Source organism: Thunnus thynnus, chromosome 11 (genome assembly GCF_963924715.1).
Source record: "Thunnus thynnus chromosome 11, fThuThy2.1, whole genome shotgun sequence".
Lineage (NCBI taxonomy): Eukaryota > Metazoa > Chordata > Actinopteri > Scombriformes > Scombridae > Thunnus > Thunnus thynnus.
Window position 1 is genome coordinate 24,733,307 of NC_089527.1, and position 27,067 is coordinate 24,760,373.

The window sequence follows — 27,067 nt, forward strand, 5'->3', positions numbered from 1 at the left end:
TGCTGCTGAGGCTGGGGAGGCTTCAGCCCAGTGCCTCCCAGCTCCCTTCGCCTGGGTGTCCCCTGGGAAGCAGCTGACTGGCACCCAGACTGCCAACCAGATGATGGATCCTACCAGGAGAATCAGACGTGACAGGGGGAGGTGAGGCTGCAGGAGTGGCCACCACTGAACCTGAGGACGAGGGGCAGATGCGGTCAGCTGCCTCAGCTCTCTTTGTGTGTGTGTGTGTGCTTGTGTGCAAGTGTTTGCATGCAGATATGTTACTGTCTATATAAATGCATGTGATTCAATGCCCATGTCTGTGGGTGGTTATTTTGGCACGTGCAGTCAGTCAAGTTTTTTCTTTTTTTCTTTTAGTTTTTCACTCCAGTCACATTCTCCATCTGGACGTGATGTATTTTATTAGCTGTAGGATGTTAAAATCTTATTTTGAAACCTGACAAAATATCAGCATTCGTCATGTCTGCTACTGGACCTCCCCAAAACTGTGACAGATGCCAAATGACACATGTTGAGGATGAGCATACCAAATCATGTTGAAAAGAGAAGCGTTAAATGAACAGAGGTGGAAGAATTTTAATTTTTAGCCACGAGATATCTGATTTTGACACCAGATCCTTAATTCACATAACTGGTAAGCAGTCTAAGAGGTTGCCACAGGTGAGTCTATTGTATCTCTAAATTGTATGTATCAATTATTTAAAAGAAGGAGAAAAATGCATGTTTAAAACCTTTTACTGGGCTCAGCATATTGTTTTGTCATTTCTGGCATGACCAGCTTGATCTTGTGATACCAGCTGGATGAAAGCTTCATTCTTGCCCTGCGGCGTCCCGCTGTGCCATTGCCTCAACCAGACACTCTGATGGTAAGTGACTGCTGTAATTGTTCTGCTCCCAGCTCTTACACTTCAGCCGTCCAACTGGCTCCTTCCTCCTGGTCATGCCACATTGCCCCCATGGGCCATATTGGCATGGACCCACACACAGCCCCCCAACACAGAGATTTAATACAACTGTACAGTTTGATGTTGATGTGGAATTTCTTTCAGATGAATCCCTATTGATGATTGCAACACTTACAGTGCTCCTCTCATCCTGGTATCAATACAAAAAAAAAAGAAGCATTAAAAATAAATAGGATTCAACATGAAATCTATACCTGCTGATATGTTTGATGCTGTGAACAGATTCCAGTATCTCTGCTTAATCTCTGCCAAAGTCTGTTTGGAAAATAATCTAATTATTGGGTTGATTCACCCAAATTACAAAATGATTTTCTCAATGACAGCTGCTGATGGCAACAGTCTCAGCGGTGAACATTTTAAAACCTGGGTGAATAAAAACAAAACTGCAGTAGTATTTTCAAGGCTATATAATACTAATAGGGAAAATATTCATTTTAATTTTTTTCCACTGTAAAGATATTTTTTTAAATGAAAAAAACCCACCATAAAAAAATGGTGACTACCCGTGTACGTAAATAAAGTGTTTACTTAGCAGCCTGCGTGCTTTCATCGTCATCTCTCTGAGATTATGCATGGACTCAAATGCTCTCATTGCCTCATGTAGCCTCTCAGACTACGCCAGCAGCCGGACACACACACGCACACACACACACACACACACACACGTACGCACAAACACACACATAACCACACACACACACACACACACACACACAAGAAAACAAACAGCGGAGAGGGGAGTAAAAGATGAGGGGAGGGTTTCTCACTGTACTGTACATCAAATATTAAATTGTTTACCATGGCAAATAGACTCATCTTAGCCCAGTCTGATTGAAGTGACAGTCTTTGCTGTGAGTAGTGTGTAAAGTGGATCAGCCCTTGTCGTGGGGTGGGGACCTACTACTGTAACTAAGAGCCTCATTTCACATTCACTTTGTTGTGTCTCTTCTTCACACATTCCTGTTGGAAAAGGCACCCGCTCTGTATTAGTCAGGACTTACGCTGATATCTTTGCTTTTGGGTGTTAACGTTGGAGCCCTGTAGCGGTCTCTGTCCGTTTGCTTATGTAACTAACGTCATACAGTGAGGAGGAAGAGAAGGAGGAGGAGGGGAGGAAAAGTGAAGAAAATCAGTGAGGAATAGTGAAGAACGGTAAACTGTGCTTCAGCACTAAGAATGTTAAAAGATGTGTGCTGTGGCTATGACACTGTCTGTCCATCAGCAATCCATCTCCCTTTACCTACAGGGTATGAATATACACAGACACACACAGATATGTGCAAACACACATGCATGTACACTCTCAACACACTCAACCTTAGGGATTTGTGTGTCTGGCTTTTATCTTGCCTAACCACCAGTAGTCAAGTCAGGAACCTAGTGAATAATTCACCATATTTACCTGCTCCTCTCTCCAAGACTTATAATGTTTGTATTGCTGCACAAGTAAATGAATGAATAAATAAATAAATAAGTAAATGAAGCACCAGGTGAACATGTGAATGCATAAATAAGTAAAAGAGCAGGGAGGCAGGCCAGTGTCTCAGCCAGAGGTATGTTGCCATCTTCTGGTTTTGGAGCCAAACTTCAGGGAAAGGTACTGTTTTGCCCAGATACTCTAAGTGCTCCATCTTTCATATTTGTAACTTAAATTACTTGAAAGTGAAATCTGTGGCTTCATTGGCAGCACTATAACACCCAAATGAAACATCTAAAGATCACTGCCACTGTTAAATGTCTTTATTTCACATGCAAATTTATTGACAAACTATTCACGGGCCATCACTTGCTTGGTTGAGCAACTTTAACCAAGTGTATTCATTACTTTCTTTGAGTTTTGCCTAAATGTGCTCTGTGTAAACAAACCATGAATAAATGTTAATAATGAGATTATAAAATGATGCAAATCTTGTAATGCAAGAATATATATTTTTGATAGGTGACTCAGGGCTTTACTTTGAGGTGTTGTCACGAGTTGTTGCCAGGATTTAGATGCCTTTCTTGTTCATCTAATTTGCATGTATGATTATCCACATATGCCCTCCTGTTCCACTACTGCTCGGAATATGATCTGTGCTGTGGCAGGGTGTTAATTGGCTTGGCCCTGCAGTGTGTCTGTGCACTGGTGTGTGTCTGTGTGTGTGTGTCTGTACCTCCACACAAATGTTTGCGTATGTATATGTCAGCATGTTGACAGCGTGAACAGTGTCGGAGTCTCTCTCGGCAGCCCAGCACATGTGGCTCTCCTCCAGTCAGAGTGGCTCTTTCCTCTGTTCCTAACATGCGCTCTGTGCCTCCCCATCCCTGCCCAGCCCTGGCTGACTCTGTGAGGCCCTGTCCGCCACAGACAGGGCCTCACCGAGGAGCCAGCCATTTACTCTGGCTAAATAGAGTGTGTTAGATTCTATAGACTGACAACCAGAGCTGGGCAATAATTCAATATTATCATTTATAGTCTTTCAGTGGACCCGAAAACATGATCACATCATCATATAAAAACTAACAAAGGAAACCATAGAAAACTATTTATTCCACCGAACATCAAGTTGATTATTTTTTAAATGTGATTTTGTATGTATTTGCCATATAATGATACATATGCATATCAGACAAATATTCAAATTAATATTTTGATAGTAATTTTAGACATATTGCTCAACCCCTAAATGCAACATACTGGACAAACATAATAAATACATATAGACTTGTTTTTGGTCATTTCTTCCAGCTCTTCAAAACAAAGTAATGTAATATAACATGTGTCCAGTCTCAAATAAAATCTTGTGTGTAAAGTGTGTATTGATGTCTGTATCATTCAATGGAAAATTCAGGAAATCTCAGGAAAGTCATGTAGAGTTTGTGATGATTCTATTGTTTTGTATAAGGATGTCCCATGAGATATTTGTATGCCTTCCTTTATGGTATTCAGAAACTTCCGCAGCTATGTTTCATCATGTTGCTGTGTGGTGTCCAGGTTTGTGTGTCTTACCTGCCAAGTGTTCATGTGAGTATGTGAGAGTCTGTGTGCTCTATGTGGTGTGATGGTCAGCAACATGAGAGGTGCTGCTTCCTTCTGTGTCCAAAACGTTTGTGTGACTGTACTTTGCGTGTTGCTGTGCTGTCTGTGGTGTGTAGTTTTTGGTGGGTCGGCGTGGGGTGCTGAATAAGCGGGATGCCACGCTGAGTGGGCACATGCCCCAGAAAGTGCCAGAGGACAATCAACAACACAGCCAAACACACACACAATCTTTTGCCCTCCCTCTCTCTCTTTCTCCTTTTTCCTGTCTGTATCTTTTCCCACTATCCCTCCTTGCTCCTTTTTGCCTGCGGCAAGACAGCTGTGTCCATCAGGCCGTGAGGCCCGTGACATGGGTCACACGCTAAGAACCCACTAAGATCATGGCAGCGGAGCAGCTCTTCTAGCTGTTTGTGCAGGGAGGAGTAGTGCAGAGGCTCCCTCATGACCCTCATACAAACAGTGAACAATCCATTTTTCTCTGTGATAAAAAAAGAAAAAACTGAAAAAACTCTTTCCGTTATAATTTGTCATGAAGTTGAAATGTTCACAAATTTAAAAGTTTATTTAGATTCTATATATTGATGCCATATTTTTTACTTTATCTAAAAATATTTTAGCTGTGTAATTGTGATTCCATAGATGAAAATAATATGAAGGAGTCCTGTATTGTGACTGGCACTGCATAATATATTAATTTGAAAAGTGACAGATTGGTTAAAACATTTAGGGATTAAATGAAGAGCAGCAGTGGACTATAATTATAATTAGATAATTCAGTCAACACAAATATTGAAGATTTTCTTTCTTTTATTTTTCAGTTGGCAGGCCTCACTTCACTCTATTAAGTCCTTTAATGTGGTGCTGGAAGCTACAGAAGTACAAATGGCTCCACAATAATGAGTGGACCATCATAGCGGCCTCTGAATGAGATCCATTATGATTTCATGGCTGGCTGGGCAGAGTTTTAACTGCATGCTCTTTAAAAGCTGTCGTCAGCTTTGCTTAGAATTACCTGAATCTGTTATTTTGTGTTACTAAAAGAAGAAATGGCAGAAAACATAAATCACTCATTTAATGTCAAGTAAGGCCAATATAAAATACATTTTACATTTTATTGATGCTATTCAAAATTGTACTAATTAAATTGCAGGTCTTCAAAGCTGCCAGACAAGCTCAACAGAATATTTAATATGACAAGGTAACAAATGAAAATGTCTTTAGTTTCTTATCTAAAATGTATTTTTAAAACAGCTAATTTGATTTAAAGTTAAATATGAATGCACATATATAAAATGTTTCATTTATAAACTTCACTGAATCTTATTAAATATTACAGGTGCATATAAAGATATAGAAGCGTAAGTGGCAAACAATTGTGCAAAAAAAGTGACTCATGTGTAAAATAAAATAACTCTTTCTGAATTAAGTGTCTATAACTCTAAAACAGAACAGTCTAACTCAGAGCTCTGTAGTGTAATGTTCATTGTAAAGGTGCTATAGGGCTTGAAAACATACTTTACAGTCAAAGTTGTCATATATTGCTGCTTATCTGCTTGAACCTGTAATCAGTGATTAATCCAGTGGATTAATTGCTCAAGTCAGAAACACAATATTTCAGATACTTAAGAATTACTTTGCCTCTTAAATAGGTTGGTAATTTGTATAAAACCATTGTAATAATTTACATTCACATGTATTTTATCATCTTCTTTTATTCTTCATGATTTTAAAGTTACAATCATTCCTGATTTTTTTACCCTTTATGTCACTGTTCATTCACCTTTTAATTTCTCAAATAATGCATCTGGATTTTGTTTTGTTGTTGTCCCATTGCGAATAGTTTTTGTGGTAAAATTACAGTTATCCTGCCGTTGGTAATCCATTACCCCCCAGCCATGTGGAGCTGTATTTATAGTAAAAATATTGTCACACATTGCCACAGCTGCTCCAATTCACTTAATGTCGGGTTTTAAGGAGCAGCTAAAAGCTTTGCTCCAACAGCTCCGTGTCTTTGATGTCAGGGAACTAGATATCCCCCCAGATCTGGAACACAGTCCCAGAATAAACACTGTGGTCTGGAGGTTAACTTGCAGAGCACTATATAGCCCGAATGCTGAAATCCATACGGCTTCAATGAAGGTGCCTCTCTCACTCTTCTCCCCACTTCACCCTTCATTCATTCACTGCTTTCTTTCTCTCTCTCTCTCTCTCTCTCACTGGAGCTGCTTTTGTAACTTTGCGTGGTGCGGCAGCATGTGCTCTCTCCCTCTATCTTTCCCTCTCCATCTCTCTTTCTCTTGTCCTCTTTCTCTGTCCCTTTTCACTTGCGGAGGTTCGTTTGAACAGAGGAGCTGTGCTCTCTTTGACCTGTGCTTGTCAGTGTTAATTGTATGGGTTTAATTACAAAAACACATTTAGCACGTTGAAAGGGGTTTAAGTTAAATCCTTCCTCTTCAGACCAAACCTCCAGGATTTAGATGTGGCAGGGCTGTATCAGCTATCCGAGTCAGATTAGATGTTGCCTCTTATCTTACCACAGCCTGTCTTTTGAGCCGCCTTTTATTCAGCTGTCTGTCTGAGGCTTTTCCAGGCTGCTTAGATGCTCTTAGCAAGGCAACTTGATTTGTATGATGCATCTCATTGATTCTTTAAATAATGATTTAGTATTCCTCTTTGCTTGTTACTTATTAAATCAACTGTAAAAACAAACTTTTAACTTCTTTAAAGAATTTTAAAATAAACCTGCTGTCAGGCAAAACTGTATCTATTGATTTATTAAAAGTTATTGCACAATTTTGATTTGGTCCAAACACCACAACAAATTAACTTTACAATATTTTATTCATTTATTTGCTTGTTTATACTCACAAAACCACCTTTGCTCCATACAATGGTACATTTGCAGAAACAATTTAAACAACTTAAATATTAAATTCTGTATTTCTGTCAGAAAAAGATAACAAAAGTACACACGAAAAATGTTTACAAATATTTAAATTACTATATTGACAATTTTAATGTTTGATCTATACATTCCATAATGTTAATTGTGCACACTTTTTGGAAATATCTTTAAATAATGAAACAGACAACATAATGACATAATTCTGCGGCACTGACACGTCCAGACTTAATTCGGTTGATTCACGTCCATTGTGAAGCAGCCAGTGAAGCTCTGTTTAATCACAAGGATTTGTCATGTGATTGACGGACTGTTGACAGCAGTATTGGGGCAGTATTTAGCAAGGTCTCAGGACCCCCGTGGCTAAAGTGAATTTTATGGAGACACTGGTGGGTCGCTGGCATAACAAGAAGTCAGGCAGTTTTTAAAGCTGATGCAAATGAAGGTATTTCATGTTGACATCTCACCGTCTGGGGTGTGATAGTTGATCACTTTGTGCATGGTGGGAAAACAAAAGTGCATGCAAAGCCAACCCTACAGCATAGTCTGTGTGTGTGTGTATGTGTGTGTGTGTGTGTGTGTGGTTACACCCGCCAGTGTCCCTCTCTGTGTCTGGGAGCAGAGTAGAGTACATTAACAGACCTAATTTACAATGTATGGACTCTGCGGACTGGAACATTTGGAGTTATGAGATAGTTAAGCGCTTGGTTAACAATGTTTGGATTGAAAAGGGGGCAAATGGCAGGTATTTATCTTGCGTGTCTCTAATTATGAGTTGTTACTGAGAAGATTTTTAAATAACTAGTAAGAAAAATGTTTGCAAAGGCAAAAAAAAATCTATATTCAGGAAAATAACTGAAGGTAAGTTAGTGAGGTGTAATTATTAGTACGCGTATGTATAATTCAATTTAATAACTTTAATTTGACACATCACATTAATCACGTTTTAACTTGCTCTATTTCTTTTTCATAATTCATTTATTTAATTGTAATTTTTTTTCTATTTTACTTTTCAGATTTTAAAATACAAACCTTGTTTTTTATCTTTTTGAAATGCTCTATAAAGTTTGAAATGAATACTGACTGTACATATTTTCTTTCAATGAATATTTGAGATGGAGTCATTTACTTAACTTGATGCTGTCTGTTTTGATTTTATTTCCAACAGATTCCAAAAGAGAGAACTCGCCCCTAATAAATGAGGTTTCATTCTGCTTAATGTAGATGCACATGGAATTTTTAATGTTGTTTGAGCAATTACAACACACCCAGTGAAACTTTAATCAAGATTCCACTGGATTATGAAACATGATAGGATCTACAAAATATTTACTCAAATAATATTTGTAGGAAATATTTTTCTGTGGGGTGATTATATTCTTATTTTGAAGGGAAAATGTAATATTATATGCTACTATAAGTCAAATTGTCTTCAAATAAATATTGCATTTGTCCATATAAGCAGTGCAAACTGTTATCTAAATTCTAATTAATTTGGGGTTTTTATTTGTTTTTTTAACCTGGAAAATCTGTGATCATGATGAACAAATGACAGACAGTATTTTATACATTTACTACAAGTCTTGAAATATAGCTGATATTCAACTGGCTCATTCACTCACACACCGTGACTATCAGACACTAAAACTAAATGTTTTTAGAGAGAGGTTGTACTTTCATAAAATCCATATGACATGCTTTGATGTTTTATCTTTGACCCCTGACCTGCACATTTTTCCCTTTACAGACAAACTAAAAACAATATTTTCTCAAGACTACATCTTGAGGCTTTTTTTCACTGCAGTCCTGAGGTCACGGTTTTGTAGGCAGCACTGCCTCTAGATGTAACACTGAGAACTACAGTCCCATCACAATCTATATTACACTTTTTAAAGATAAGGCATTTTGTAAGAAATGAGTGCAGTTTAAAGATGTCCTTTGAATTTACATAGGTACCTTTTGAATTTACTGAAAAACCCTCATTTCCTTGTAATCCTACCATATTTCTATTTGTCTTAATATGTGATTCTTTAATCCGACAGCTGGTCTCTCTCACATTAAAAAAGAAAATCACAAAAAGCATAAATCTTGACTCACATAAGTGATTTCAAATTTGTCTCTTTCCAATGAAAGGATAAAAATGAGAATGAATGAATTGCAGCTCTGAGGTTTAATTGCTTTTTCATGATCCAGCAATCCTGCAGGAAAATGCAGCGTAAAAAAGCCCAATTAGAGTCTTTTCACTTTGTGCTGGAGACAGCAGGGTTCAGGCTGATTGTCTTTCTCTGCTAGTTGCTCTGCTCCAGAAGGTGATATTGGGTTGGACCCCTGTTACCCTCCGAGCCTTCTGTTAAATTTGGCAGAAAAAACACCGGGGCTCAAGGAAGAACAAAGGCGTGCCGGTTTCACCATAGAACCAGAAAAAGAATCCCTGAAGAATGGATTAATTTGGTCTAATCGAGGAGACCCATTCCATGCTTACTCTAGCAATGAGAGCTATTGGAGCAAGCAGGAAATGGCTCGGAAGTTCTTTAGCATGCTCCCCCTATACAGCAGATGCTCTGCATTAATTGGTCTATGAAGGCCTGACCTGGGGTTCTGTGCAAGGGGTTTAAAAAGCATATTTATTATTTGCTATAACCTGGCGTACATGATGTGTGCACACAAGGGTCGTATTTCATGATATTATACAGTTCTTAATGTTGTGTGTGCTTCAGGGAGCTGGTGTTTGGGAGGTAATGTTTTAACAGCAGGTAAGTCCTAAACACCATTCATCAGAGGCCTGCTCTCTCCCCTCATCCGGCCACAGCCATGACTGATGGGCCTGTCTTTTGTATGAATGTTTAGCACAGTGGAAAGCCATATGCCACTGGCACCGACTCCTGCCCACCACCTCCTACTGTAGCAGTGGTGGAGAGAAGAAGGAGAAGAAGAAAGTCAGAGTGAACGGTAGGATGAGATGGGTTCAAAAGCAAGAGGACAACACAGAGAAGAAAATAAGTGTAGAAAGAAAATGAAAAGAATTTTTTTTTGCCCTAAACTCACCACAGTATCACATTCTGTGGTGCTGTACCTACATACACCTACAACTTTAAATACAGTTATTAAAACAGATGATGGGCCTTCTCTGTCACTTTTACACTGATTTATCAACAAGGAGTGTACATGTACATACACTCAGCTACACACATTAATAGTGGTAGAGATGTATTTTTAATAAGAGAAGCGGTGGTGGGAGGTGAGAGGGGAGGTGGTGCTGGGCTGGTCCATCTGTCCCAAGCAGCCTCTCTCCCAGTGCTGCTGCCGCCCCCTCGTGAGAGAAGCACAGCTGTTACTGGAAAGCCCTACTGTCCAGAAAGGGGCTCACACTCCTCCCCTCCATCCTCCATCCCTGTGTCCCTCCAGCCCTCCACCTCTCTGCCCAAACACCCCTGCAAGAGGATGAAACGAACCAGTAAGCCCAGCCACTGTGCAGTCAGCCTGCGCGTCTGCAATTTCAAACCTCTTTAGATCATTTTTCATGCTCGCCAGAAATGAATAATGCACACATTAACTGGTGCCAGTTAATAAATTTCCGTCTCACTGCACTATATTTTTCAATAAGGGTCTAGCTGCTTCGTTTTGTTTTGCAAAACAGCCTCAGAGGACTCCTGCTGCAAATTATCCCAGCCCCCCCTAAGTCAAGGAAAGCCAAAGAGCCTTTCCTTGACTTAAGAAATGATAAAATGATCATAAATTGCCTTAAATTTTCACTATTGCATGCAAATGTCAGTGAGTACATTTGCCATTTTGTTATATACATGATCACTCATTGTGCTTTTCTCAGCTGAAGATAATACACCACAACATTTTTCACAAGAGTGCATCTTCAACATTCAGCCCCCAGGGTACCGCTACATGGAAACAGAATCAATCTTGGGGAACTTCCAGGCTTTGTAAGGGAGCCAAATTGGCAGACTATGTCCATTATATCAGTTCAGCAAAGCCCTGGCTAGCATCTGGCCACACTGGACGTTTTATAGCCCATCTCTAACTATTAATCATTGGCCGCGACATCACGGACTCTCAAGAGGGTGGCTGGATGCTCCGTTACAGAGAACACCACGGAAAATGCCAAGGCATGTAGACACGACGGTCCCAATAACCACTGACAGTAGCCCTCCTTAAAATGACAGAGTGCATCCAAGCCAGACGGACAGAGTGGTGTCAGGGAAGCGCTGTGACAGGCGAGGGGACCCCTCTGAAAATGCCACCGTGCCCTAGTGGCCTACCGTGTTGTAGTGCACTGGTTGTATCTGTTCTGAGGTCGTGTCATGTAATATGATCTAGATGAAGCGGACAGGGTGGGTCCCTCTCTGGGATGCGGATGGGGTGTCAGACAAGCTGCTCCTCTAATAAGGACTGCCATTCTAATGATCACTCAGTCAGCCTAACCTCTGACCCCTACTGTTATAAGACACAGGGAGGGGCAGGCTGAGATGGTGGGAAGGACTGCGGGTTCAAATGCGCAGTATTTACATCAATTAGACAGGCAAGATGGAGGTGCCCATCAGAGCCCATTAGGATTGTTGTGGTTGGGGGGGAGCGGGAGGGAGGGACACTGTGGGCCCTACAGAGGCCCAGCGGACACATCACAGGACTGCCCTTGATCACATCCTGTCACATTGATGAGAACTCTGTCAAAGCCACTCTTACAGATGTACGATATGTGACTGTGTGTGTGTGTGTGTGTGTGTGTGCTCTAAGCTGCCATGCCTGCTTCCAGTCTTTCACCAAATAGGCCTACCACAAAAACAATAAAACTACTCACGTTAGACACAGTACAGTATTTGCCTTCCATCCCGGTGGGCATCAAAAGGCCATGTTCTTGCAATGCCAGTCATTCAATTTCAGGGTGACCACCGCACGTATCCCCACTGCTGCTTCATTTAATGTCTCAGGATATTTCAATAAAGCGGTTTTGATAAGCCTTGTGTTTCTTTATTTTGTTGGGGGGTGGCTGTTGGTGCTTATCAGATGCAAAATAGCACACCTGCTGTTCCAAAACACCCTCAGTGGGTTCAAATTAGTGCTCCCCTGCTTCTTGTTCTGCTGTTGAATATGCCGCTGCAACAAAAGGCCGACAATGGGGGATTTTTTTTATAACAAGTTTTGTGGCAATCAAAACAAAATGCCTTGTTGAATTTAGTATTACAGATTTGTGAAGGGTGTTTGGCTGCGAACAATCAGTCATCATTCTCCCGAATCCATTGATTACAATGATCAAAACTTATCAGTGCGATTAACAGAACGCAATAAAGAACCCCACCTGGGAGTTGATTTCATTATATGATTGTGATGGACAACCCAAGCAGGTAAAAGGTATACAGTAAAAACCCAGAGAACAAGGAGAGGACTTCTTAAGGTTGTAGTATCCCATCTTTTATTAATGTCACTCCCTAGGACAGCAGGTTTTTGTCAGTCAGAATGGATAATGAAGATGTTGGCGGGCCGGTGAATCCATCCCTTTAATACTAACATATTTTATGATAATGAAAGGTATTCAAAGAATGATTATGATAAAAGTGGGCTCCCCCACTGATGTGCCAGCGCAGTTGTGCAGCTAGACAGTCAGCTGCAGGCACTGAAAGAAAGGATCACACAGAAGGTAAAGAAAGGATCCGTAAGTACATAAAGCGAATAGCTGATGGTTTTGTAGCCAAGCGTACATCGGCAGCACTGCATGTTGCACTGCATGACGAAAAATAATAATATAAGGGAAAAGCTTTCAGTCTTGAATGTCACTATCCAAATCTTTTTGATCTTATTCTGTCTGCATTCACTCCATAGCATGAAGCCCTTTCACCACACTGACCTTTACATGGGTCTTGTTGAAACAGGTTTAATCTTCAGCTAAACAATACTTTGAGTGTGTCGTGTATATAGGCTATTTGTTGTGGTTTCAGCTATATCTACCACTGACTCTGTACATCAAAGCAGCGAAAATAAAAAACAGAGTTGAGTAACAAGGAAATTTCATCATATTAGTTGCATATTTAGGAGGTCATATACAGAGGACATCGCTGGTCGTGTGTGCTGTGGCACCCCCCGATGAGAATATCAGTAACATCTTCCAAGCATCAAAGCAACAACTGGTGTATTGTACTGTATGTGTAAACAAACTTAGCGGCCCCTAAAGCAAAACCATACCAGCCTGCCAGAGCTTCAAAAGTTTCCTGCAAGCTGTAGGAAGCAGGTGAAAAAATAGAAGTGTGTTGAACTTTGACCTCCCGTGCACACTTGTTGACTGATGTTTCACACTGAGGTCGCCTTTTCCCTCAGCAGCGATCTTCAAGAGGAGCAGGCCTGTGTGTGTGCGTGCATGCGTGCATAGTCCCCGGGGAGATCATCCCCATCTCCCTTTGAAGGCTCTGTGCTATAGAGCTGTTTTCATACAGCACCGGCTACGGGTTTCCTGTCTCAGCTGACCCCTTGTCTCCTTGTGGACACTTCAGAAAAACTTGCCAGGACAAACACCTTTCTCCCATTAACTACAGAGGCTTCAGGAGGAGCAGAGGCAAAGGGGGGAGTGCCATCCCATTCAGGAACAAAGAGCTGGGTATCAAAAAACAAACAGTAACCACATCAGCCCACCAGTGGCCAACACTTACCAGCTAATACCTCTCATGGACAATCAGTGTGCTGTGTTTTTCCCGCTTGAGTAAAGACTATGCTATGAACATGTGCAAACTAGTGATCTTGATCCAAACCATCACAGATTTTGAGTATAGGAACATTTGGGACTTTTGAGTGAAGGCCAATCCAAATAAATTTTACAACAGATTCTCTGGATCCACACATGCTTGGTGTTCTGTCCAGCTGACACAACACAGGGTCAGAGATGAAAAGAGGATGGGGTTCACCAAGTATCAGTTCCACATGGCCTTCAGACAGGGCAACAAAACAGCACAGTGCAGACGACCATGTAACCAGAACAGGCATCCAGCACACCTGCCCCTGATACAACTCAGACCCATGAAATCAAATGATGCACAAGCAGTCTCATACATGAAAAGCTCTCTACTAGTTAAAGCTACAAAATGACAAATTGCAGCTGTTCAAGAATGCTTTTCGCTTTAGTTTTCCTCCTTTACACAGTGGAAGATTTTTTTTTTTTGTTCAAAGACCAAAACTAGAGCCTCATACACAAATCATGTTTTTTTTATTTCCAAATGCTACAAAGCCGGAATTAGTGTGATAAAATAAAATCAATTGGAACAGTGGAGAAATGTGTTTCATGGTAGGCGAGGGTCCTGGTGGGCTCCCTCAGGGTGTGTGCTGTTTAAGCTGGTCCAGTTTGCGTCGCAGCATGTTGTAGTTGTCTCTGGTCCCTGGAGCCTCGGGGTCTAACTTTAGAGACAGCTCATAGTGTTTCTTTGCCAGCTCCAGCTTTCCCCAGCGATGATACAGCACAGCTGAGGACAAATAGACACTTCTTCAAGCTGAGCAGCAGCAACAATTTCAGCTCTGTTCATTTAGTGTGTTCAATATAGTTCACATAGGTTGCACAATATTGCTTCGTCTAGTGTGCACAATAATTCTCTTTTTGAGTTCTGGAGTGCTTATAATCTTTCTTCTACTCAGTATAAAATATGTGGTACAGCCCAAGTTGCAGTAGCCTTACCTAAATTGCCATGGCAACTAGCACCATTTGGGTTAATCCGAAGAGCGTGAAGGAAGAAGCCCTCTGACTCCTGAGGAAAAAAACAAAACAAATAGAAAAAAAAAAACAAAACAAAACAATGAATAATCTTAGCTGGTCAAAGAAATTTACCACTCCTGACTTATAACAGATTATGGAGGACCTTTTAGCACTAAAAGCATCAACATGCATGAAAAGTAATAATCTGAGTTGAAATGTTTATACCACACTGACTGACCTTATATTTCTGTAATTTCCCCAGGACATTAGCCAATGAAAACATGATAGTGTGGTCATTTGGGAGGAGCCTCAGAGCTTCCCGACCGATCAGCTCCGCTTGACCCAAGTTACCTCGAAGACAGAAAAGACAAATACAAAAAATGTCAGACATTCATATTTAGTGATGCACACACACACATATAGCTTGTGACACATGGTATTTTTAGTATAAGCTACACAACACGGTAGACAGTGCATATGTTACTAAGAATGTGTGTTAATGATCAAAGGAGTGCAGTACACAAAACACAAAACACAAATCATGAGATATAACTGTAATAACAGCTGGTATATGGAGAATCTGATTGTCTGCTTTATTTGTCAGCAGTGTCTAGAGCAGAGTTTTTCCCTCTCCACACATGGAGGAGCGGTTTAGTCTCCTAATTAAGGTTGAACACAAGGCCCACTGGGTTATTGATCTCTGTCACAGACCCGTCTGATGTCTGGCCAAAGATGGAGAAAAAGAGAGAGAGAGAGAGAGAGCGAGAGAGACAGTCAGACAGACAATGACTGTCATGTTCTGAGTCATGGCCTGTGTCCTTCACTCACAGCTTGCCAACATGTGACTACATATGAGATGGTGTCTGTGCCTATCTGCCTGAATCTACACTGATTCTGCCTTTTGTTTGTGTAATGATCAAAACAAAAGGGGGAATGAATACCAAAGAGAAAAGAATATTCCCAATTCCTTGCTATTTGAAAATGACACCCATTGTTCTTCTTTTCTCCTTTTTTTTTTGTTTGGTGGGGAGAGCTGGGGAGAGAGGTAGAATTATTTCTGTCAGATTTGGGGAACAAATGCGGTGGGGGGACTCTGAGGGGGCGCTGTTCTGGCTGTGCTTGCCCACGTTTGATCAGGAACATACTGGGACCTGATTGGACAGTTCCAGTGCCCTCCTGGGAGACCCCGCCCCCGCGGGAGCGGCTTCTGACAAAACGGCTCGAGCGTTTGGAAATCAGAGCATTCTCCACACGGCAGGGAAGAGTGCCTTCAAAACTCAGAACACAAAGCTTTAATACATAAATTTCAAGCATTGCTGATTCCTGCTCTTCCGGTCTAATCTTGTTGGCCATTTAGATTTCCTGCCTTTCCAAAATAACAACGCTGTGTTTCTTGGCTGTTAATGCTGGGACAAGCTGCACACAGAACAGAGAGCTCTTTGAAAGACCCATAAATGCTAAAATAAATATTCACAAATGTGTGAATATTATTATTATTATTATTATCTATTATTTGTATTCTTATTCATTCTCATTACTAGAACAACAATAAACATTTCAGATGTAAAGAAGCCTATAGGAGCATGAGAAAACACTGAAGTTTCCCTCCCCTCAAAAATGTGTTCTTGTTCCTTCAGTTGGATGTTTGAGCTTCATTGTGCAGTATGGTGTGTGTGCAGAGTTTGACTGTAACTCTGCAGGCTGTTTTCACATTCATCTGCTGAAGCTGGAAAGTTTCTGTTGCTCACCTTAAATCTGAGTTAAAGGGACAGTCAGATTTTTTGAAGTGGGGTTGTATGAGGTACTCATCCATGGTCAGTGTACAACCTATAGTACATGGGGGTTGGCATGCCCCCAGTTTAGAGAAGAAGGCAGGTGGAAGTTAAGCAACGTACTGCTTTGTACGAGGGCAGCAGCAAAACATATTTTTGCCACCTAAAAAAAAGGCCCACCTAAAAAAAAAAAAATCAGTTTATGTGTACGCTATATTTAGAAAATTTTCATTGCTTTACCTTGTCGTCAGATAGTCCTTTGGCACTTCATTTCCTCAACCATAGAACTTTTGTATTACTACGCGTGCTGCACACTATATTATGCCGCAGATCAACTGTCTGATCTCGCAACAGCACTTTCTGATCCAAACAGCTGCTCTGCAGCTTAATACAGTGTGCAACATGCATAGGAATACGGAAGCTCTATGTCACAACTAGTCTGGAGACCAGTTGTGGATTTTTCAATGAGGGAGAAGGAGAAGATGTAGATTTAAATGATTTCTAACTAGATAATTGAATATTTATTGTTGAAAAACCATATCTGACACAAATTATCATTCAAAGCTGAGTATTTTTATATGTCTTACAACATGCTTAGAGGGTAGGAATGTCACGATAAATACTTTTGTCGGACGATATATTGTCCCGGAAATTATTGCAATAAACGATATTGTCATTTTAAGAATATTTTATGCCATTAATATAATAACATATATATATATATATATATATGTAATAGCATAATAATGCAAGAACACCCTTTCAAAGAGCGATGAACTTTAATTCTTAAGAATCTTCAGACACTGGAATGTGAAAGAAATCTTTCCCCTGAATCGCGAGGTTAGTCTGGATTGCCTGCACACAGCTCCGCCCTCCGACATCACATGTAAAAACAGAAGTGGCCAGGCAGTAATGGCAGCAGCTTTCAGTGGGTCCGGTACGGGGTAGTGGCTCAACCTTGAGCCACTTAGGCTCACCAGGGCAACATGGGTGGGGGGATCAGAGGGTGGGCTCTACATTTCCGTAAAAACGCCAGACAGAGTTATTTGCGGTTATTGCCGTAGGAGAGGTGCCGCTCACTTGCGCGTTCCTCACTCAGGATGTGCAACAGCAAGGAATGGCAGCGACTACTTACTTAGCCAATGTGACATGAATATCCTATTAGCCACTAGTGCAGAGTGAGGAAGATCTGCCCTAATGTGGAGACCGAGGAAGAGCAGGCGTCACACGCTGCCTTCCCCCTTTTTTTAATTTTAACAGCCCGAGCAAAAACTGGATTTATCAAAATGCTGAAACCTAAACAACCTGCTGAAACAGACAGACAGATTATTTGCTTTAAATAGATGGACCACACACAATTAGTTATGCTGTTTATTCTGGCATCATGTTGGTGACATTCTTACGTAAACAAACAGGCGTGTAAACACGATGGGCAATATTGAAGTCAGCAAAAATGATCAAGGTCATGTCCATATATCGCACAATAAGTCAATATATGGACATGATAATGTTGATAATTACGTTATCAAAAGATGAGTTGATAACATAATTATCATGACAGGCCTAGTAGACGGGATCTTTAAATTAGTTGTCTGGTGTTTAGTGTAGTTTATGTAATAAAAGGACCTGCCAAACAATTTAGTGATAGTAGATTCCAACCTTGAGGTGTGATTCACAATTACAGTTACATTTTCGCGTGTGTGTGTGTGTGTGTGTGTGTGTGTGTGTGTTTTTTTATACCAGTGTTGTCCAGTAGAATGACCATGTTGTTCCAAGCCAGGCTGTGCTCAGGTTTTAGCACTGTTGCATTCCTCCATGCATTCAGGGCATCCACGTATCTGTGCTGGTCAGCATACTAAAAAAGAAAATAAAATAAAAAAGAAAGGATAATTGTGTTGTAAATACTTTATCTTTATAAAATGATCTTTCCTACCAATAGCAGTTTTTCCATCGTCATTTTTTTGAAAATATCACCAACTGCTAAAGAGTATTTGCACTATGGAGTCTCACCAAGCGCCCCAGGTTATAGTAGCAGTCTGGATATTTTTTCCGGAAGCGGATGGCGTTCCAGTAACTCTGCTCTGCTTCCTCAAATTTCTGCAGGCTGTTCTGAACTATACCCAGATTCATCCAAGCTGCGGCAAAATCAGGCCTGGAGAGATTAATAAATGCAACGCAATCAGTAGGGGCTTTTTCGAGTTATTCAGTGAAATTAAATTGTCATTTGTGTATAATGAGTGTTGTGTTCCTTTGTGTTGAACGACGTACTGGATAGAAACTGCTTTAGACAACAGCTGCTCTGCCTCAATCAGTTCATTCCTCTCCTTCAGGATGTTCCCCAGGTTGTTCATGGCGTGGACATAATTAGGATGTAGCCTGAAAGCCACAGAAAACTGCAGTTAGCACAACTCCGTCATCTCTCGCATACTATTCAACAAGCCAGTAGCTGATTGGATTGCCAATGCTTGTGAGGAGACATACCGGACTGCCTCTCTGTAATATGTGATGGCAGCAGTAGTGTTCCCTCTGTCAGCCAAATTCTTACCGACATTATAATGGACCTGAGGAATCAACACATTAGGTATCAGAGTGTGACTTTAAGTGTATGGCCCTCGTTTATTTCCACATGCTGAGAAAAAGACTTAATATATCCTGTAGAAACGGTCAGACAAACACACAAAACATGGATCTTTACCTTGGCATTGAGTGGACAGACAGTCAGGGCACTGGTAAAGAGGCTTTGCTCCGACCGCCACTGGTGACTGCGGAGAGCACAGCGAGCTACATATACACACAACAGTGTAAGCACAGACGCACACAGCAGCTTCTGGAATGTGGAAGAAAAAAAAAAAAACAAGTCATTATGACCCTTAAGCTTAAAAGTAAATTCTCTGTGACTCAAAGTTAATAGACTGCAAATGTATCCATGTAACACGTGGACACCACCCGCTGTTATCATCCCTTTATAGATGAGTCATTAGACATTTCTCATGTCTGTCCCTACACTACATCACTGAGTTACTGAATCTTCAAAGCTACATAAACAGGTGGTTAAATGAAAGGGTTTTGAACTGGGACAGCGTGACCTGGTGGCTATATAAATAGAAAGGTCGTTGAGTTGAATCTTTGCTAGAAACCGAGGGCTCACCATCACCATGTGGTAGCCTTTATTTTGTTCTGATCTTTTTGGTATCAGCCCACCCTACCCTGTATTTGGCCCAGCGGAAGCAGCAGTGTCCGATGGAGTAGGCCAGCAGTAGGCAGTAGCCAGACGAAGACAGGTAGAGCACTCTCTCAGCAATGACGAAGCCCACTCTGAAAAATATGTTACAGGCTGGCAGGAAAGGGACCACCAGCAGCACCAGACCTAAAGTCAATGTCCTGGCAAGGAGAAGACAAAAATCACACAATGCAAAAGGGCTATAATAAAATACTATGCATGACAATATAAATAGCTGTCTGACAATGTATGGAGGAGAAATTTCAGCAAAAAAAAGGTAGGCTCAATAAACCACTCCAAAATCATGCCCTTAACTCAGGAAACTTGATCCACACACACACACTGTCTCTAAAGCAACAGCGAATTTTAAGAATTCTCTAACTGCAATCGAGACGTGGTGCTGCTCTGGTCACACTGCAGTGGATATGATACAATTTTTATAATCAAGTCTAAGTCTAGAGAGGCCAACATGCACTTCATCTCATCTACTGCGAGTGCAAGATGGCTCTGCTTGCTTACCTCCTTCTCTGGCTGTCCTGCGAGCATAAGGCTTGGCTTATCAAGCCTATCAGGACACACCAGAGCAGCAGCAGCCACACCATCCTCCAATCAGTGGCTGACTTAATGAGAGGCACACAGCCCATGGACCAATCAAAACACAGCCACCAGGGACACAGCAGCAGCCAGGCATTCAGAGAGTAGTAGTAATTATAGTTCACTATCTGCCAATCAAAGAGGAACAGGAAGGGTGCAGAATGGAAGAGAGTGGGGAGAGACGAGGGAAGAAAAGCATTTCAAATTCAGAATTAAAGTACTTGGGTTAAACGTAATATTAGATGTTTAATTAGATTTAAACTGTGAACAAATTAAATATGCTTCATTGGAGTCAATTCATTATTGCATAGATCCTACCATATATTTCTAACGTTTCAAGAAAATAAAGATTATTTCAGGATGTAATCATGTACAGCTACAGTGTGTGATCAAATGTTGTATCTCAAATGAATTTCACTCACCCTGAGAAATAAATTTTCTGCAAAAGAGGCAGGGTTGTCAACTTCAGTGAATGCTGGTGGTCCTGTTCCCATGATCCTCCAGCGTGCATAGAGCATTGAGAGTCCTCCAAGACCCATGAGAGCCAATCGTGTAAGCAATCCTGATCGCAACATCTCACTCACCTGTCAGAAAATATATAAAATATATAATCTGTGCTTGTTTCAAGCCCTGTTTCAAGAGCCCAGTGATCTCAAGTTCATATTGCTTCACATAGACAATGTACAGGGTTCCAACACCTTTTCTTCAATCAAATTCAAGCACGTTCCAAATAAATCATTTATTTATATATATATATATATATATATATATATATAAATTATGTTTAATAAGAGCATTCTACAGAGGGGAAACAAATTAAAAAGGAAACACAACAAAGTTTCAAGTTTCAAAATGTGTCCCTGACCCAGCGATTTACTATGAAAGTAATGCAATTACAATTTTAAGCTCTTTATTCAAAATCCAGCAATTTTCAAATCTTGAAAATACCACATTAAAATTCAAGCATTTTCAAGGATTTCCAGCACCCATAGGAACCCTCAATGTATGTGATGTGACATTAATCATACAAGGGAGTACATAATTTATGACAGAAAAGAGGGGGGAGGATAAATAAACTGTAACTCACATTGAGTGGATTCTTCCTAAGGAGTAGCCTCTGGCTGAGTTCATACACATTAACATTACAGATCAGGAGGACATCAAAGGCTGCATTCACACCCTAGAGGAAAATACATAGAGAAGGAAGGAGAAATGGCATTTAAAATTTATATAGGTCAGCAACAAAATGGATCTTTACCTCCAATCACACATGTGAAAAAACATCAGACTTAGCTTTTCAAGTAAGCAAGAACAAGAGATCAAATCAATTATCATGTCGCCATAAAGTGTATCTATTGGTATCTATTGATGAGGTCTCTCTTTTAACATTGTTACAACCGGATGTGATGAAATCATCAACTAACTACAAAATGCTCTTTACAAAAAAAAAAAAAAAAAAGACTTTGTACCAAGACTGTGATGCCTTGTTCTTTACAAAGCATTGCTGCAGCACACAGCAAGAGGCTGACCACAACCCACTGGACAGAAAACCTGTCATCTCTGTCAGTCCCTGAGAACACAAAGCCAAGACCAAGCTAGTTATGGACAGGAAATGCAAATGTTCAAAAGATACATAAAAAAAAAAAAAACAAGTAGCTCCACAATGTTTGATGCCAGCACTACATGTATTATCTCATATGGACAGTACTTTGTATGATACAGTTTTACGGTGTAAATAAATAGTAACACTTGTGTTAGATACCTACCTCTGTTGAAAGCTTTGCAGTAGGTGAGAAAAGAGAGCTGGAAGAACAGGGCGCACAAAAGGTCTGCTCGACCCACTATACCAGCCACCTTATTGAGATGGAAAGAGAGAAAAAGACAGAGCAAGAGAATAAGATATAATAGATAAGACAGAAAAACAAGTTAAACTACCAAATATACATTAGAAACAGTCATATCATATGCAGCCTTTCACAAATGATTGCATTTTGTATCATCTCGCCCATTTCGCATTTTGTTTTGCATGGTGTATTGAGTTACAACTGGAGGCTTATTAACAGAGGTAGGAAGAATCTCTCATTATCAGAGTGGCTTGTTGGTGTGTGTGTTCTATACAGTGTGTGGGTACAATATGGTTGGCATCCTGGGGTTGCCTGCTTTGATACATACAGCAGGCCTAAGCCAACAGCCTGCCTGCCTCCAACCCCCCAGGTCTCACCTAGTCCTTGCCCTGCATGATTAAAGAAAATGGAGAGGGGGAATTGCTGCCTTCCAACCAGGCTTTACAGCAAAAAACACATATGCTGGCAGGTCAATAAGCATCCCAACACAGCTAATAGTCAGGCCATGCTACCACACACACCTTGGCCCTGCACTCCCAGCTGAGACGGGGCTTTTGTTCTTTGCATGGAACCACTGCATGTTTAGTATTAAAACCTCTGGACTAGAGAGACAAGATGCCATGATGCACTGCTGTAGGGAAAAAAAAGTTTATTTGTAGCCTAAAATCACATAAAGTACAATGTCTCAATGGGCTATACAAGCCCACAACAACAACTGTTACTGCCCGAGTTCAAAGCAAGAAGGGGAGCTAGCATAATTGGGCACAACTGATGCATCGGGCCATGATATGAAAAATGGCCAATTATCTAAATTGAATTATTTGTAGATGACAGTTTTATTTTTCCATTTCCCATGAGTTTAAAGATTGTAACAGTTAAACTGTTAAAAAAGTATCCAAAGTCCAAGAAGTTGGATGTAAAAATAACTGTTTTAATTACAATTTTTCTTCATTGTTCAGATTCATTTCTGCCAACTGTGGTCTTCTGCAAATGTAATGAACCAGTGATCATAAGTTCAATTCATTCACTTACATTTTAATGAATTTTAGTTCTCTTCACAGAACTATCACATAGAAAACATGTTTTGAGCTCTCCAAATATAAACAGAATATATTAAACTAAGAGATTCACAGGGACTGAGTGAAGATTTCTTCTGAGACTTCTGTTTACATAATTTCTAAGCATTTTTCCCAATGAAGAAAGATCTGTTTCTGCTGTGTTTCTCATTCACGCCTTGATTCCACCGAGCACGGCTGCGTCGCGTTCCGCCTGTGACACGGTTTGGTTCTGTCCTCTGCACAGTGCCATACCCCACCGGGAGCAGAAGTGGGGCGCTTTTGCACTGGCAGTGCCAGAGAGAAGAGAGACACCCCTCTACCTGGAGAGGAAGCCAGGACCAGGGCACCAGTGCTGTGATTTTCCACTGTCGTCCATGGTGACAAATATTCTCTGACTGGTTAACTTCTGGCCTGGTGCCACCACTTATAACGTAACGCCTGAGACACATTGGATGCGTGAACCTCAGAAGTGCATCGCTGAACTGCGTGAGACGCACGTGACACGCGGCCTGTGTGGCTGCTCTAACCTGTTAACATGGGCGCCGAAACGGAAAGCAACGCACACGCACTGCTCACGCATCCAGTGTGTCCCAGGGGTAATGTTGATGTAGTGATGTGATATATGATCAGGAGTCTGCACAGGGTGTTTTATTTTGAAAATTGACTGGATGCTCTATGCCGTTTCTGTGTCTGACTTCCTGTCTGCCTCAAAACGCTCTATGCAGCTTGATGCAGCTTCCATCAAAAACAGACTAGATGCATATGTTTAGCGGAGCAGAGAGCTGCTTCTGGGACGCTTCTGAAACGCGCTGCGGTAGCTGTGACCTTGGGATCAGCTATGGCGGCTGCGTCGCAGCCAGAACGTGACACAGATGCACCCGCTGGAATCAAGCCGTCAGTGTATGAACTGGTGAAGGAACCAAACTTTTGAGTCCAAATTTTGTATGATTTTACATGTGACGGCACGCTTCAGGTTGGTCACTTTCTGTATGTCAAATGATGGAAGCAGAAAGCGTTGGAAATGCAGCTCTGAGACTAAGGGATGTGTGAATATAAGGTAGGAAAAATCTATGGAAGAGCAACAGTTGTATATCTTTGGAACAGTGAGTTTCCAAACCCATCAGAAACTATCCAAGTTCTATCTTCCACCATACTTATTATTCCTAACTGACTGAGCACTGCTTGTTTTATTTAATGCTACAGTGAGAGCAAAGAAGAAGTAAGAATTTTGATGTTCTTGTTAGAGATGAAAAATTACCACGGACATGATCTGGACTTACACTTTCTGTGTGGACAGGGTGTGCAGCAAAGAAGAGGGCAGCAAGCAGAGAGGTCTTGGGAGCATGGTTCAGTATCCTATTCTTCTCATCATAAGCCAGTCCACCAATCAGTATAGCAAACACATCAATCATAAGGGCAGATATGACAGCATGGAGGATGATGTTCAACACATGGAAACCAACAGGGTGCAGGCCTCCCGCCAGTAAGTAGTTCAACCTGCAACAGCAAGAGCGGGGGAAATACCTGATGCTTAATGTAAAGTAGGTGCAGGAAATAACAGATGTGTGTGAGTGTGTAAGGCGCAGCACAAGCTATTTTAAAGCCTAATGTGAAATGATGATGGCATTGGGATGTTCCTGTCACATTAATATATGATGAGAAAGAGGCAAAAAAGGCCAAGATGCAGAGTTGAGCAATAATTCTTCTACTAGGTCTGTTATTTCTATTTTAGGAAAACTGGAAGTGTATTATCACACTTACACACCTACCACAGGTAAAAAGAAATGTGGTACTTGTGTTTGAATTGCCATCTATGTTTTGAAGTTAGGTGTAAAATTACCCCGTGGTTATGTCTTTTTCACCAGTGTGAGGTAACTGAAAACATACTGTAACATGAGGCATAAGTACTATTACTGTATTTTAATATAACATGCAGTTTTAATACTGCATTGAAAGGGTTGACAGGAACTTTTTTGCAGTGCCATGTTAAATGATTTTAACAGACAACTCCAAGCCAATCAGAAACAAGCATTTTTTTGTAACCATTGTGTAACAGCAGAGGGTGAGATCATACAGTACACAGGAGTACTAACCTAAATGTAAAGACAGTGAGAGGCCGGTAGGATTTGTGACTAGAGTTGCTACTCAAGTTGCTTCCCCAGAAGTCATTTCTCCAGATGTTGTTCAGAGGCGTTGCTGGTTTCAAGTCCTGCAACAGAAAGCAAAATGAGACTAATGCCAGCAACACTAACCTGTACAGAATGCCACTCCTCACTCTGCAGAAGCCATGTCATGAAGTAGATAACTTTTTGCAACACAAGGGAAGGAAGCTCAATGCCCCATACAGCTGTGTGTATGTGGGAATGATACTACTGGAAAAAAGTTACCTTGTTGTTGACAATTGCTTCAGAGTCATCAAACACAAACTCTCCATCATAACTGTTTATGAAGCACAGGAGTGCCACCAGGGCGACAGTGACTTTGGCTTGGACAGGAGGAAGCTTTGGCAGGGGTATGAGGTGATCCCAATAAACTTCAGACAATGCCATAATGCATCGGGGCTTTGGTCAATTTGTATCATCATCTAGTCCCTGCAGGGGAAGAAAATGGATAGACAGTGTCACCTACTACAAATGTTATCTAAATACCGATAGCTGGCTTTGGACACTGAGTGGACTCATAACAATTACCTTTATCTTTTGAGAGACACCTTTAGAGGGCTCACAGTCTTTATGCCAGCTAGCTGCCAGGTTAGCTAGCAAACGTAAACGTTAACTCACAGAAAGAGCCAACAAGTCGTACCTGCACACAAACATGCTGATTCACTTTATACTTTTGTTAACAGAGAGGTGAAATGAGTCTGTCTGACAGTTACACGACGCTGCAACGTGAAGGTGAAACGTTACCTTGGGGTTTAGCAGGCTAATAACGCGTAACTTTAGCATGTCTTGTTAGCGGGTGCTATCCACATTATTTTACGGCATAGACGTAACCGACGCACAGTAGTAGCTATATCGGTATTGCTGGCTATCTATTTTAAATATTTCTGAGACAACGGGGAAGATTATTCCGCTGCAGAAGACAGCCCCGGCGAGGTGCAGACAGAAAACCACGGCTGTAAACAAATATCCACGCTCAGGCTCAAACACTTCCTGCTTTGCGTCACTGTGACGTACTCATTTTCAGCCAATAGGTGAATAGGATGTAAGTGCTGCTGAGGTAGTGCGGTTCAGTTCAAAATGTGAGGATACGGTTACAGCTCTTGTAGGCTAAACACAGAGACACACATGATGCAGTTTAGCCTCTAGGAGTTTATTACTCTTACAGTTAGTAAAAAAGTACTGACTGACAGTTATTTGGCTGAAGTGAAAAGCTCTCTTCTTCAACCCTTTCTACACTTCTCCCCCAGGAAATCTGGAGCTCATTATGTAGACTGAGTTTAGCTGCAGGTTTTAATCGTAAATGCAGAACCTGGAAAGTCTGCTTCTACTGCATGGTGCTCTGCCTCTGGATGATGTCAGAGAACCATATGTTTTCCCTGATGATGCTTTTGACTGATACTTTTTCCATACTTACAGCACAGGCTACCCTTCATCGCATCGTGTGTGTTTGGCTAACTAGTTTTGCCTTTCTTCTACTTTCTTGTTTTTTTGTAAAGGTTGAATAGTGTAATTCAGCAATGCAACAGTTTGCTTTAATGGTTTTTTCTTTCTCAAGCCCCTTTCAGTCTCTGTCTCTTTCTGTTTATCTACTTCTTGCTGGCTTAACCTCTGGCATAGTGTTCTAATCCTGTAATTGATTGTCCATCCTGGTGTCCCTTTTGCAGAACAGCTGACTCATCAGATGAGAAACCAGTGCAAAACAATGCCAATTAGGCTTGTCTACCGAGGATATGCACACACGCATGCATGCATACACACATATAAATCCACTTATTCAGTGATTTCACTATATCAGTTTTGCATTAAACAAAATCTAGTCACAATCTACCTGTCTTTATCATTCAGTTATT

The 27,067-nt window shown here is 41.0% G+C and overlaps 1 protein-coding gene across 2 annotated transcripts; it reads right to left on the reverse strand.

Moving 5' to 3' along the window:
- Positions 1-14,070: 14,070 nt before the first annotated feature.
- Positions 14,071-26,219, reverse strand: tmtc4 (transmembrane O-mannosyltransferase targeting cadherins 4). Of its 2 annotated transcripts, none has more exons than XM_067604054.1 (19): positions 25,962-26,219; positions 25,746-25,857; positions 25,443-25,646; positions 25,149-25,264; positions 24,336-24,552; positions 21,920-22,007; positions 21,623-21,723; positions 21,241-21,333; positions 20,576-20,737; positions 20,079-20,281; positions 19,546-19,720; positions 19,035-19,166; positions 18,821-18,900; positions 18,608-18,715; positions 18,350-18,491; positions 18,080-18,194; positions 14,806-14,918; positions 14,550-14,619; positions 14,071-14,340 (listed from the first exon to the last, which is right to left on the reverse strand). In XM_067604054.1, exons 3-19 carry the CDS (start codon positions 25,602-25,604, stop codon positions 14,192-14,194), a joined length of 2,226 nt encoding a protein of 741 aa, XP_067460155.1. In that variant the 5' UTR covers positions 25,605-25,646; positions 25,746-25,857; positions 25,962-26,219; the 3' UTR covers positions 14,071-14,191. The 2 variants fall into 2 exon arrangements, with proteins under 2 accessions (XP_067460155.1, XP_067460156.1); XM_067604055.1 differs by having other exon boundaries at positions 25,746-25,872.
- Positions 26,220-27,067: the final 848 nt, after the last annotated feature.

Bases quoted from the DNA above. Each gene is read 5' to 3' on its own strand.
- tmtc4 (XM_067604054.1), bottom strand. From the start codon at position 25,604: ATGGCATTGTCTGAAGTTTATTGGGATCACCTCATACCCCTGCCAAAG. The intron at 14,919-18,079 runs GTATAAAAAAAC...TCTGTCTTCGAG, and splicing joins CATTCTACTGGACAACACTG to GTAACTTGGGTCAAGCGGAG. The intron at 14,620-14,805 runs GTCAGTCAGTGT...TTTTTTCCTCAG, and splicing joins GGAAATTACAGAAATATAAG to GAGTCAGAGGGCTTCTTCCT.